General features: G+C 36.7%; 1 protein-coding gene across 3 annotated transcripts in view; it reads right to left on the bottom strand.

Moving 5' to 3' along the window:
* The window catches only part of KLF12 (KLF transcription factor 12), a 561,576-nt gene that overhangs the window by 376,893 nt on the left and 171,828 nt on the right, over positions 1-12,855 (bottom strand). For all 3 annotated transcript variants that reach the window (XM_072622304.1, XM_072622303.1, XM_072622305.1), the window contains exon 2: positions 8,877-8,940. In XM_072622304.1, coding sequence (XP_072478405.1) covers positions 8,877-8,909 — 33 coding nt within the window. In that variant the 5' untranslated portion in view covers positions 8,910-8,940. The remainder of the gene's footprint in view (positions 1-8,876; positions 8,941-12,855) is intronic.

Raw genomic sequence — 12,855 nt, 5'->3', positions numbered from 1 at the left:
TGTAGGGGAAGAAGAAAAAGAAGACTCTGAACTACTAACTTGAGTGGTGAGACAAGAGAAGAAATAAAAGGGAGAGAAATGGATGACTACATAAAAGAAACAAATAATTTAAGTAATTCAAAGAACCTGATGTGGGAACAGACTAATATAACTAACATAAGCAAAATATCACAGAAAAAATACTCCCTTAAAAGGGGGAAAAGGACCAAAAAAGGCAATATAAAAGAAATCAATGAAGAACATACCTAACAATCATAACTTTAAATGTGAATGGATTAAACAATCCAATAAAATACAGAGTGACAAAACAGATAAGAAAGCAAAATCCAATTTTCCACTATACACAAGAAACATATTAGAAATAGTCACATACGTAATGGAAATTAGAGGCTGAAACAAAATTTACTTTGCATCAGGTGAATCAAAAAAAGAGAGGTTTATAATTATGCTACCAGAAAAGCAAAAATAAATATTCATAATATCAAGAAACAAGGTAACTACATTATGATTAATGGAACTATAGGTAATGAATATCAATATTAAAGTACATCAATTGGCATAGCATCTAAATTCAGAAAGGAAAAGCTATTTATATTACAAAAACATAATTAAACAATAATTATAAAAGCCTTTAAAGATCTCTTAGAGTTTGACAAATTTAAGAAAAAATGAAACACAAAAATAAAATATAGACCTGAAACACCATGGAAGACACTAGAATATTTTTTAAAAAAGGAAAAATATTAGCTGCCTTTTGCAGACCATAATTCAATAAAAGTAGTATTTAATAGAAGAAACAAAACTAAGATTTACATACCTAAATAGATACTTAATATCTGAAAGAGAATTAAAACGATAAGACAATATACTACAATCTCTGGGATGTAGCTAGAGCAGTCGACAGAGCAAAATGTTCTATCTGGAAGGTCACCAGCCTCACTTTCTCCTCCAAAGCCACTTGGGTCCAGTGACAAGGACAACTAGAGATTATCCCAGCTAAAGTGATGGCAGTCCAGAGGAGGCAGAAGCATATCCTGTATGTGATAGAATAATTCTTCTGTGACTCTGAAAGCTACTTTCCTAAATTCTAGACTACATATAAAACTAAACCCAGCTTTTCTCTCCTCTATCACAAGGGCAGCTGGGTGGTGCAGTGGATAGAAGCACCAATGCAGGAGTCAGGAGGACCTGAGTTCAAATCTTACCTCAGACACTTGGCACTCACTAGTTGTGTGACCTTGGGCAAGTAGTCACTTAACCCCAGTTGCCTCATCCTGGGTCATCTCCAGTCATCCTGATAAATATCTGGTCACTGGATTCAGATGGCTCTGGAGGAGAAGTGAGGCTGGTGACCTGCACAGCCCTCCCTCACTCAAAACAAAGTCAAGTGCAAGTCATGTCATTATTTCTCTGATGGCATGGTCTTCTTTGGCAATGAAGGATGAACACATACACACACTCTCTCTATCACAAACACTCGGAGGGAATCTACTTCCTCCCCCAATTCCATTGTTGCCCCTGACTTCAACAAGTTCTATGTTTCTAACCCTTCAAGGAGTTCTAGGTTACTGAGAATCTGAGCAGAAGGAAACGTTCCCCTCTTTCTGGTCCTTATGACCTTTTTAAAAAATGAAATTATCACTGGGACAAATTAGGAAACTGTTGGCTGTCCTATTTTTGGTAAAATTAATACTTTAGTACATGTTAAGGTAACTTGCGTTCCCCATCAGCACTATGATAGGAAACCACCATACCTCAGTGCTAGGCTCATCCGCTTCCTGAATTTCTTATTTATTTCTTCTTTCTGTCCTGGTAGTCTGAAGAGAAATGGTAGTAATAAAATTGCTTCTGTTTCTCCTTACATGAATCTTCATACAAAAATCATCCACCAACAATATCCCCTCTAGTTCTTAGTTTTCCTCCTGTAAGACTACCTCCTTAATGTTCCCTTCCTCCCTTTTACCTATTGTTTTTGCATAATATACTTCCATCCACAGTCCATGATACTTCCATCCACAGTCCATGACCAGGTCAAACATTCTATCCTACCTAGTTTCAGTGACAGTCGTGGAGTCAAACTGGTTATTTTGCAGTGGGACCTATGGATACTCTTGCTTGGCATTGGTATGTGCAAGTTTGAAGCCATGGGCTTTACTATTGGCTCTTTTCTTGAATATTATTTCCTCTAACATTCTAGGCATTTCAATTGCTAGTCTTCCTTCATTGTAGCTATTGTCTACGGTACTGGATTAAGTGGAGATATACAGCCACTTTTCTTCTTCCCCCAACATGTTCAGCCTTTAGCTCTTTTGATTAAATTTGCAAGACATTCAGTGAATGAATTCTTACAAGCATCTGTTAGATGCACTCCATTACAATTCCATTTTTTAAAGTTACATTTCATTGTCCCTGATAACTTGAAGTTTGGACAGGGATTCCTCAAAGCCCTTCATTTTCTGGTCTCAAAGGAAGACCAGCCAAGACTGGAAAAGTACATAGTGAGCTGCTACTTGGCAAGGACAGAAATACAAATATTGAACAAGTAATGAAAGTCACTACAAAGTTCATCTTCTTCTCTCTCCTAATTGAAAGTCTCAGATTTATTTTTAAAAATCTGTGGTTATTTACTCATCACCGTCTAAATACTTAGTAAAGAAGTATAACCTTCTATTACCTCATATCAAGCTGACAGTCATAGCCAGGTTCCTTTTCTGTGTTTCAGCAATAACTTTACAGTCATAACTCTACTTCCTTTTCTTTTTCTCATTAACTTTTTATTTGGTTTAGGCAGTGTAATGTTAATTAGAGTTAAAAATCTCCCCCCTTTATCCCACTCATCCATTAATAGGTCTCAGGTGGACATTAAGGGAAGCTTGTTTAGGGGAGGTGTGTTTGGTAGGAAAGCCCACACCTTTTGTTAATTATGAATGAAACACTGGGTCATGAGGGTCCTGATGCCCTCTGGCTCTGAAAAGTGTATATCTGTGTGTGTGCGTGTATATGCAGATACACACACATACATATATGTAAATATATATGTATATACTCTGAAGTGAGGTTTTGCTTTGGGGGCTTTCTCTTTGGAAGAAGGTTTATGTGCCAGATGAGACTCTGGGTAGCTGTTAAGGACCCCTACCCCCACTCTGAAAACCCAGATATTGGTGCTTCCCTCTCTCTGGTAACTATGTATGTGTGTAATGGTCAGACAGTTGGATCTGTCTGTTGATCTGTGGCATATGTATTGCTTAGGGTCAGACAGTTAGCAGCCCTGTCTGTTGCTCTTTATTTCTCTGCTTGTATTTTCTCTGTTGGTATATGTGATGAAAGAAGATTGCTGACCCCTCAAAAGTTGCTTTCCTTTTAGAAAAGCAGATTAAGGACTTGTGCTAGCAGGACATCCTGGAAGTGTCAGGGTGCCTGCTGTTACACCCATTTACTTTACTTTACTAATTTGTTTTATTTACCATTTGCTACTTAACTTGCCTGGCCAATTACTTTAGGATCACAGGATCATGGATTAAGTACTGGAAAGGACCTTAGAAGCCACCTAATCTAGCACCTACATTTTACAGTTGAGGGAAGTAAAGCTCAAAGTCTAATGTTCTTGCCTAAGGTCACAAATGTACCAAATGGCACAGGACAAATTAGTATGTCTTCCTCATTCTAAATGCAGCCTTCTCTCCATTATGGAAGTTGCCTTTTCCTTATCTATGAGAGGTTCCTTAGGCATCCTTCCTATTCAGTCCTCCTCTTTTTCCTCCAGACTGAGTCTACAATTCACATTTTTCTACTTCAGCATATCTTCAGAATGTTCCCAATTCCCCCACTGGACTCAATCTTTGATCTTCTTCATCAAAATCACCCCAATTTATTTCTTTTTTATTCAATTGAAGCCCTTGTCTCCTCTCTCATGCTCCTCCTCCCCTAGAAGCAACAAGTAGAAACTGAAATTGTATATAATACAAAAAGGGAATCACTCTTCTTTAAGACCTAGATTTTAATGTCATAAATTGTTACATTTATTCACTTACCTCATTTACTTGTTTCCACCTCAAAATAACTGACTTCGTTCTCCTTCTGAACTGCCTCTTGGTAAGGTTAACTAGATTTAGCCTGACATACGGAAGCAAATTTTAAAGAAAGTTAAGGAAAAAAAGGAAGATAAAACTCTCCCAAAACCTCCAATTTTATACTGAGTATTCCTTTTAATGACTTCACTGAGTTGTGAATATTCTTCTAATACACCACAGAAGAATAAGTTCACTTTTTTGTTATAGAGACACATTTAGTTGAAATAGTGTTGGACATTAATAATCAACTGACATTTAAATAAGAAATATTTATTAACCTTCTGTAAGACTTAAAGAGATAGCAAAGAAGTGTTGAATAATGTGTGAGATTGAGAAGTTGGGCACTTAATTGTGTCAATAATTATTCATGTTTTCATTAGCACAAAGTTCTCTTTAGAGAGCAGTAGGAAATTATTAGCATTAAAAATAATTCTCTGCTAGCAATGGCACCTACAAAAAAAGAGTTTATTTTAACAGGGATTTTACAGTTCTACATTCAATAAAACCAGGCTGCTACTAGACCTCAGTAAAAGCTCTTAATAATCAATTACTATTTTGTCCCTGTTCAAATTTTTTCATTACATCAAAATTATTTAATATCATGTTTAGAGCATATTTGCATTATTTTTATGACACTTGATATTTTTCACCCAAAGGATTATTTATGCTACACTGATACTGTGCCTGAAATGTAAAATGAATGAAAAACATACAAAAGCTCAGGTGAAGAACAACTATAAACAGCTAGTGAAAAAAAATATATAGCATTTTCTCCAATTACAAATAAGTTTCAATAGATGCTGGCCAAAATGTTGTGATTACTCACACCTTTAATTTCAAAAGGCAATTTTGCTGTGCAGCCTTGTTTCTCAGTCATAAAAGCTTTCCTCCTTTGTCTTTAAATAACAAAATGGCAATCTCCAGTCAACCTGATGAGTATCTGGCCACTGGACCCAGATGGCTCTGAAGGAGAAAGTGAGGCTGGTGACCTTGCACAGCCCTCCCTCACTCAAATAAAGTCAACTGCAAGTCATGTCATCATTTCCCTAACGTCATGGTCAAGGACAAACATAACAAAATAACAAACTACGATACGCACTGTCTTTTGTTAGTGGCTGGTATCTTCCCTGGAACAATGTTAGGTCTTAAGACAAGGGCTGGCAACCTACTACTCCTGTGCCTTATAACATATATTATAGGGAGCTCTAACTCTGCCAATACTACACCCCACCCCCATCTCTCCCACTATGAAAGCAGCAGCTGAATTCCAGAATGCTCCTTCTCCCTTCCTTACTCAGGAGGATGTGCAGCACCTCAGTTCCCTGTTCTCATGGTATCAGAGCCTGGGATACAGTCAGCTCTCTCTTCCTTTTCAATGCTTTACACCCCACCCACCACATCTCATAAAGAAGGGGGAAATTACAATTTTGGCACATCATTTTTAAAATCCTGCCAGCCCATACTCTAGGATAATTTCCCTCAGATGAAATTAGCTCCCCTTGCCACCCACAGCTAGTACAGCCTAAAATACTACACGAAATGGTGTGCCTTATAAATGTATTCAGTAATGACTTAAACCACCACCAAATTCCTGTGTGCCAGGTCAGAATGTTCTTTTTTTCTTATTTGCCAGAAGAGAAAAGTGAGACATTCAAAGGTTAAGTGACTTGACACAAATGTAAAGTGATCCAGAATGATATTCTACTAAGTAGATTACATACATGCTAACTGACATGAACACTTAAGGCCGCAGACTATTCTGTCCATACATTTCATTTACATAAGCCATGTCATCATGAAGGACTATGGCTGATTTGTTCAATCAAAAGTTATGCCTGGACTGGTGCCCTTCCTGGTGCTGAAACACCATCATGAAGGAGAAGATGTCTAACGCCAGCAAATTCTTTACCACTACAAAACAGAACATGATTTAGAAATAAAAACAAAAACACCAGCACAACTTTCTTAGAAAGAGTAGCAATTGTCATTTTGGTTTTCAAATCCAAAAGGGAAAATTACCTAACTACAAATCCACCTGGCTTAGGCTGTAGCTCATCGGTAATAATCATCAAGTGAGACTTTCAGTATGGATTCTGATAAGTTGTGTTAATGTACATGCATATGTATGTCTTGGATATCTGCCCTAAGCCAGCTGCTGAGGAACAGGAGCAACTGGGTAAACACACTGAAATAGTTGAAAAGGAAATGGAGTGAAGCCAACATCCAGACCCATAAACAAGAAACCATTTAGGCTATGAAAGCCATGGCAGAGCTACTTCTGAAGAGTGGTATAGACCAGGTTTTATTCTGATGGTTGGGAGAAGGCAAACAGGATGGCTGAAACTTTCTTAGAATTTATTTGTTATTTTATAATGGCAGATGGAAAAGGACGAAGGTTAAATGCATTAAAGCTGGATGAAGTACGCAGTTTAATGGAAACATTTTTAAGGCTCCATCGAGGTACAGTGAAATGATGAATTGGGGGCAGGAGTGAGGCTGCTAAATATGAGGTTTTCTCAGCAGCTATAACTGAAATTTTATAAATCCCCAGAATGAAGCTAAAGCATCAGTGCCTGTGTGGAAAGGCACAGTAGAGCATTATAGGGATATACAGCAAGGCCTTATCACACTCCTGATTAATGAGCACTTAAGAAAAGAACTAAAAGTGATATTCTCAGCCCCTTTCATTTATAGAGAAGGTGATAATACCAACTAACCTTCCTGATGACTTCAGGTCTTCCACTTTTCCTTAACTCTGTGGAAATACTTTAAATATCCTCTCTATATTGTAAACAGATTTGAAAATTAACCCTGAAGTTTTCTCCTCAAATACAAATGAACCCTCAAATTAACTACATCTGATGCAAATATAATCAATCCACTGGTTCTCTTACCATCAAGGAACATTAACAAGTTCACGGACTGTGATCTCAATGTAGCCATATAAGCATCAATGCCAAACTTTAGATGGGGAAATTCTAAAACTACAAAATATGAATTCTAATTCTAGCTTGTTTAATGTCTCCGTGATATAATGCTCATTTAAGCACTTAGTTAGTGAGTTTTGTTGAGAGTATCTAGTATTATTCAGTTTCTAAATATACTTTCACATTCAGAACACAAATAACGAGGAGGAGAATTTTCACATTATTGGGTAATAAAGTTTCTTTCAACTCTTACATTCTAGTCAACAACATTTAATCAATAAGCATCTATGAAGTATCTATTATGGCCCCATACTATACTAAACTAATTCTATGAACAAAATTTAAGTTCCAAATAAAAATAAACAGCAATCGAAGTATTATCTGTTCTGAACTAAATTTGTAGAGTATACATTATGGAAAAAAGAACAGCAAAAAGCAGAGGAATCACGGGTGTGATTGCGGGAGATAAAGATTAAGGAGAATCTCCCTTCTCCTTCCATGAAAAGGAAGAGTTATTAAAGTAATTAATTTAAATTCATCAGGCAACCTATTAAGGAATCCTTCATTGTAATCTATAAAAAACTACCCATAACTATATTCTCACAAAATGGCAATGACACAAGAATGTTCTCTGCCTTTATCTTCCCGTCATTGTCATTATCAAGGAAGTCAGAGACATATTCCCTACCCAGAAATATACGGAACCTCAGAAACAAACCATTGATGCAGACAAATATATAAGACCATGGTGACAAATGAACATACTATTAAAACACCGAAGAAAATTTATATTAAAATTATGCATAAAATGAAGAACATAAAATTTGCATCCCAGGAGAGTTCCCAGTATTTGTCAGGAAAGCTTCAGGGACAAAATAAAATTTCTGCATATACTCAAATACAGGAAAGACTAGGGCTGTATGAGGTAGGGGAACTCCATGCAGATGGCATAAACTGGACAAAGGGATGAAAAGGACACAAGGTGATTTGCTTGGGAAGGGTAAAGGGGACAAGATAGGAAGCAGGAGAAGAAAAGGGACAAATGAGATGCTCAGATGGGAAGCAGTAATGCAGCAGGATTCAGATCATTACCAATGTGAAAAGCATTTCATCGAATTCCTGACTTCTGAACATGGTATCTATCCTTGGACAATGCACAGGATAATTAAACTACTATCTTTTACATTGTATAAATTCAGATGAATTCCACAACAACAATGAAGAAATGCCCAGAATTTTGCTCACACAGTTGGAAATTCACGCTTTTTTTGGTTTCAGTTGCTACTTGCATAAAAGAAGCATTTCCAAATCATCTCAGATCTCTTAGGATTACTGACTACAGGTGTAAGAAGATCGCATTTGACAGCAATCACGCACCATATGGTGCTGATATTGGAACCACGCTAGTAGAAGCTGGAGTATGTTAAACACAGTCTGCCTTTTTTTTCCCAATGATCAGTTGTAGCAAGTGTTCCCAATTCCCCACCCCCAAAGATTTACTGGAGTTCTCATTTTTACAAACAATGCTGCTGCACACAGGCAACAATTGCTGACTTCTACACTAGACACTAACGGCTGACTGATTTTCATAGAACGTTTTTTGCCTTTGTCAAGAATTATATTTAAGCAGTTACAATGAGAATTGTATTTCATGGATTGATTCTTATTGACCTTTGATTCCGTATTCAGACAGGCAAATTCATAAAGAAAAATGAGTTAGTCTTTATTTAACTTGCCAAGCTTTATTCAAAAAGAGTTGGCCAATAGTAAGGAATAAAATTCGGATTTGTTCTGAATGAGGCAATTTGTGCCTATGAGAATCACAGCAAATACGTATCACTCAGTAGTTTAGTACCTTTGATAGATTTTACAAACTAACCTTTATTGTTTTTCTCTTCATGTAGATATTCATTCATCCATTTGTTTCTGGAGTCACATCAATCCTGCCCGAAAAAATGCATAAAAAGAAAATGATGAGAGTGGCATTCACAAGAATAAACCCCTTTATTATAACAATGCACCTTTACAATCTAAGATATTATTGCTCAGTTTCCATATTTAGGTGAATCAAGACTAAAGTGTTCAGGAGAATAATTCTATCTGCTTAATCTCATATCTCCCTTTAGGTCATAAAGGTACATACTAAAGAATCAAGAATCTCTAGGACCCACCTAAGCTCATGAGTCTAGATAAAGGTCCAGGAATACACTCTAGCATAAAATAATTTCATGTAGGTCCAGTCCAGTCTAGTCTAATAATCTAAAGGGCTCCAAGAAAGGCCGAAGGCTGATTCTGTTCAATAAATGAACTAGAAGCTCACCTGGATTGTGGGTTGTCTGGATGTCCCCAAGCATTTATTAAATGCTTACTATGTGCCACATTGTTCTAAGTCATAGGGACACAAAGAAAGTTTACAAACAAAGTCGATTGCCTTCAAGAAGCACACCACCTAATGGAAAACTAACTCTTCTTAAGTAGATATACAAGAGCCCTCCCAGAGGACACAGTCATGCTCAGCAACAAGCTAGGCACATAACATATTGCAATAAATATCTGTTGAATGAATAAATGAATAAGTACTTAGGAGCAGTTTCTCAAGAATGATTCAGGAAGGAGAGGTGATAGGAATGAATGAACCATGTGGATGTCATGGCTTTGTTCGAACTTGAGAGTAAGTTTTGTTTCATTCTTTGTATTTGCATATAACAATGCCTGATGGTTTGGTACCTCTCCCACGTAAGAGTGGCAATGTTAAATTCAAATTGTTGAAAGGAAGAACGAGCAATGAAAGGATGAAGTACTCTGAGAACCAGTCTAAGATTTATCTAGACTTGATGGAATAAGGAGTAGTGGTAGGTTTTTCAATAGCAGAGTGCCACAATGAAAAATATCTGAGAAAAAGTCAACCACAAAATATCCCCTCTGCCAAACTAGAGAGTAGGGAATCAATTAGAAAGAAGGTTGCTATAGTCGTCCAGAATTAAAGATGATCAAAGTATAATCTTGGTGATGGCTGGAAATTAGAAAGGAAGGGATATAAGTGTATATGTATGTGTGTATGTATGTACACATGCATGTGCATACACATATACATGCATTAAATATACACATATATACACACTTCTATACACACACACACACACACATATGACAAAGAAGAGGAAAAAACTGGCAGGAACAGTTGATGATTGAATGCAGAGCATAAAACAGAGAAGTTAGCAACTTCTCAAATAGTACCAGCTGGAGCATTAGATGACTTATATAACTGTCAAAAAATGAAGAAATTTCTAAATGGTTCCTGCTTTTCAGGGCAAATGCTTCTTTTTGCTCTGAAGGAAGGCAACAAAAATGTATGATTTAGTTAATATGAATATTAATTGCTAGTAACAGACTGACAAATACTTTAATTTTGACAAACCACATCTATGACTCTGATTCAGTCTCTTAAACGCTGAAATAATTTAAAATGAAATTTTGTGTGATTCATAAAAAGCTGAAAATTCCCCAGAAACACTGGCTTCATTGAGTGCAATTAAATATTGCTACATTGGCACATCCTAACTACTGTAGACTATTTGCTCCATCTTTGATGTATCTTGGAGACAGCCTTTTTGTTTAATCTTTCTTGGCATTATTCGAATTGCTTCAAAATTTCCATTTCATGAGGCAAATTTTCTTTGGCATCCAGTTAAGCCAGCATATTAGACACCGTTGATTTTTTTTTTTTCTTTTTGGAATTGCACTCAGGAGGGGATACGCCTTCCAGTTCTTAGCAGCACCCATCCTGTGCCAATGTCTATATACTGTAGAATTGGGCCAGGTTTCCTGTGTGTGTGTGTGTGTGTGTGTGTGTGTGTGTGTGTGTGTGTGTGTGTGTGTGTGTGTAAAAAAATATGTGCTTCCATGGCACACATCTGAAATAACTGAGAAAGAGCTCACTCATAGGACCACGAAATAAAATGCAGCAACATTCAAAAGCTCCTTTGACCTACAACTGTTGTCAGTTTTCAATATTTTTTCAATTATTTTCCAAATTACATTTTACATTATATCATCTAATGATTAAATACTGGAAATCATATTAAATAAGATATATGCATACATGTACAAATAAGTTTATTTCTATGTATATTTATGTATCTATCTACGTGAGATCCTGCTATGTGTTCCTCTAGTATAGTTTTCCTGAACTCAGGGTCACAACCATACTATGATGAGAGATTACAGTAGGAATTGTTTCAAGTGGTCAAGATATAAGCAGCCTATCAATCAGAGTTTTTAAACTAAGTATAGTAGCCCTGCTACTATGTTTTCATCAAATGACTAACTTGGACAGACAGGTATTATGTATGTGATATTTCACCATATCTGTTTCTTCCTTTCCAATTTTCACAACACACTGAATCCAATCATGATATATAGAGGTTAAAATGGTGAAAAATTTACACATCAAAGTGTGTGTGTACACATATACATGCCTACATACATACAACATACATATCTTTGTCTCCTTGTAGAACTAGACTTTTCTTACCTCAGTAATTTCTTAGGTTCCCCAATGGGGGTGGGGCTGGGGAGGGGACAGTTCTCAAAAGAACTTCAAACTATTAACAGCCATATAAAAGATTTTTCTAAATCGATCCATCAACAAACATTTATGAATGTGTCACATACTATGCTAAGGATACAGGTACACAAGCCTCACTCACAAGAAGTTGATATGAAGCAGACAAGTACATGTGAGTTTGTCTAGCAAAAATCTAAAATAAACAAACAAAATAGTGTTAATTTAAATACAACAGAATCTGTGGGTTTGGGGAGGGGTAAGAGAGAGGCATAAAGGCTTCAAACAGAAGATAGTCTTTGAATTGAATCTTAACAGAAGACAGGGACTCTACAAGCAGGAGTAAGGAAGGAATACCTGAAATGCATGTAGAATGTCAAGTGCGAAGTCATGGAGATGGGAAATGGAGTTTCCTGGGATATAGATACAAACACCAATTTGGCTGCATCCCAGATTGGGAGAAGCGAAAAAGGTCCGATGATACCAGAAGGACAAATTAAAGCCAGATCAAAAAGGGCTTTACAATTTATATTTTACCCTAGAAGTAATAGAGAGCCACTGGAATTAAATGAATAGGGGAGTCATATGGTCAAAACTGTGCGTGAAGAAAACTACTCTGGCCAATGTGTAGAATGGAATGGAGCAGAGAGAGACAAAGGTCAATCAAGAGTCTGTTAAGCAAATCAAAGCAACTCCAAAGCTTCCACTCAGATACATTTAACTGATCTAAATGAAACAGGCAATGTTTGAGAGGCTACAGGGATTCAGGAACACTAATAAACTGCTGTTGGAGCTCTGAATTGGTCCAACCTTCAAAAGAGTATTTTGCAATGTTTTTTTTTTTTTTTAAATTACTAATGTACCCACACCCTTTGACCCACAGATCTCACTGTTAGTCTTTCTCTCAAGGAGGTCAAAGAAAAAAAAGCAAGGTCCCATCTACATAAAAATATTTATGACGACACTTTTTGGGGGATGATACAGCTAACTGTGTAGCACATTAATTACATCTGCTCCCTTCTCTCTTCTTACACAGCCACTACTTTCATATAAGTCTTCATCATTGCTCTACTAGATTACTGTAAGAGCCTCCTAGTCATTTTCCCTATCTCACGATTTGCCCCTACTCTAGTCTCTCCTCCATAAAGATGCCAAAATGATTTCCCTTAAGCATAAATGTGACTTAAGCATAAAATGTCACTCCTGTAATTCAGTCAACTCTAGCGGTTCCCTATTACCATACAGGATAACATAAATGCCATGGTGAACTGCTAAAACCCGTGGTGAACTGCCC

The sequence above is a fragment of the Notamacropus eugenii genome, chromosome 6, assembly GCF_028372415.1.
Source record: "Notamacropus eugenii isolate mMacEug1 chromosome 6, mMacEug1.pri_v2, whole genome shotgun sequence".
Taxonomy (NCBI): domain Eukaryota; kingdom Metazoa; phylum Chordata; class Mammalia; order Diprotodontia; family Macropodidae; genus Notamacropus; species Notamacropus eugenii.
This window is presented reverse-complemented; position numbering and strand designations above follow the sequence as displayed.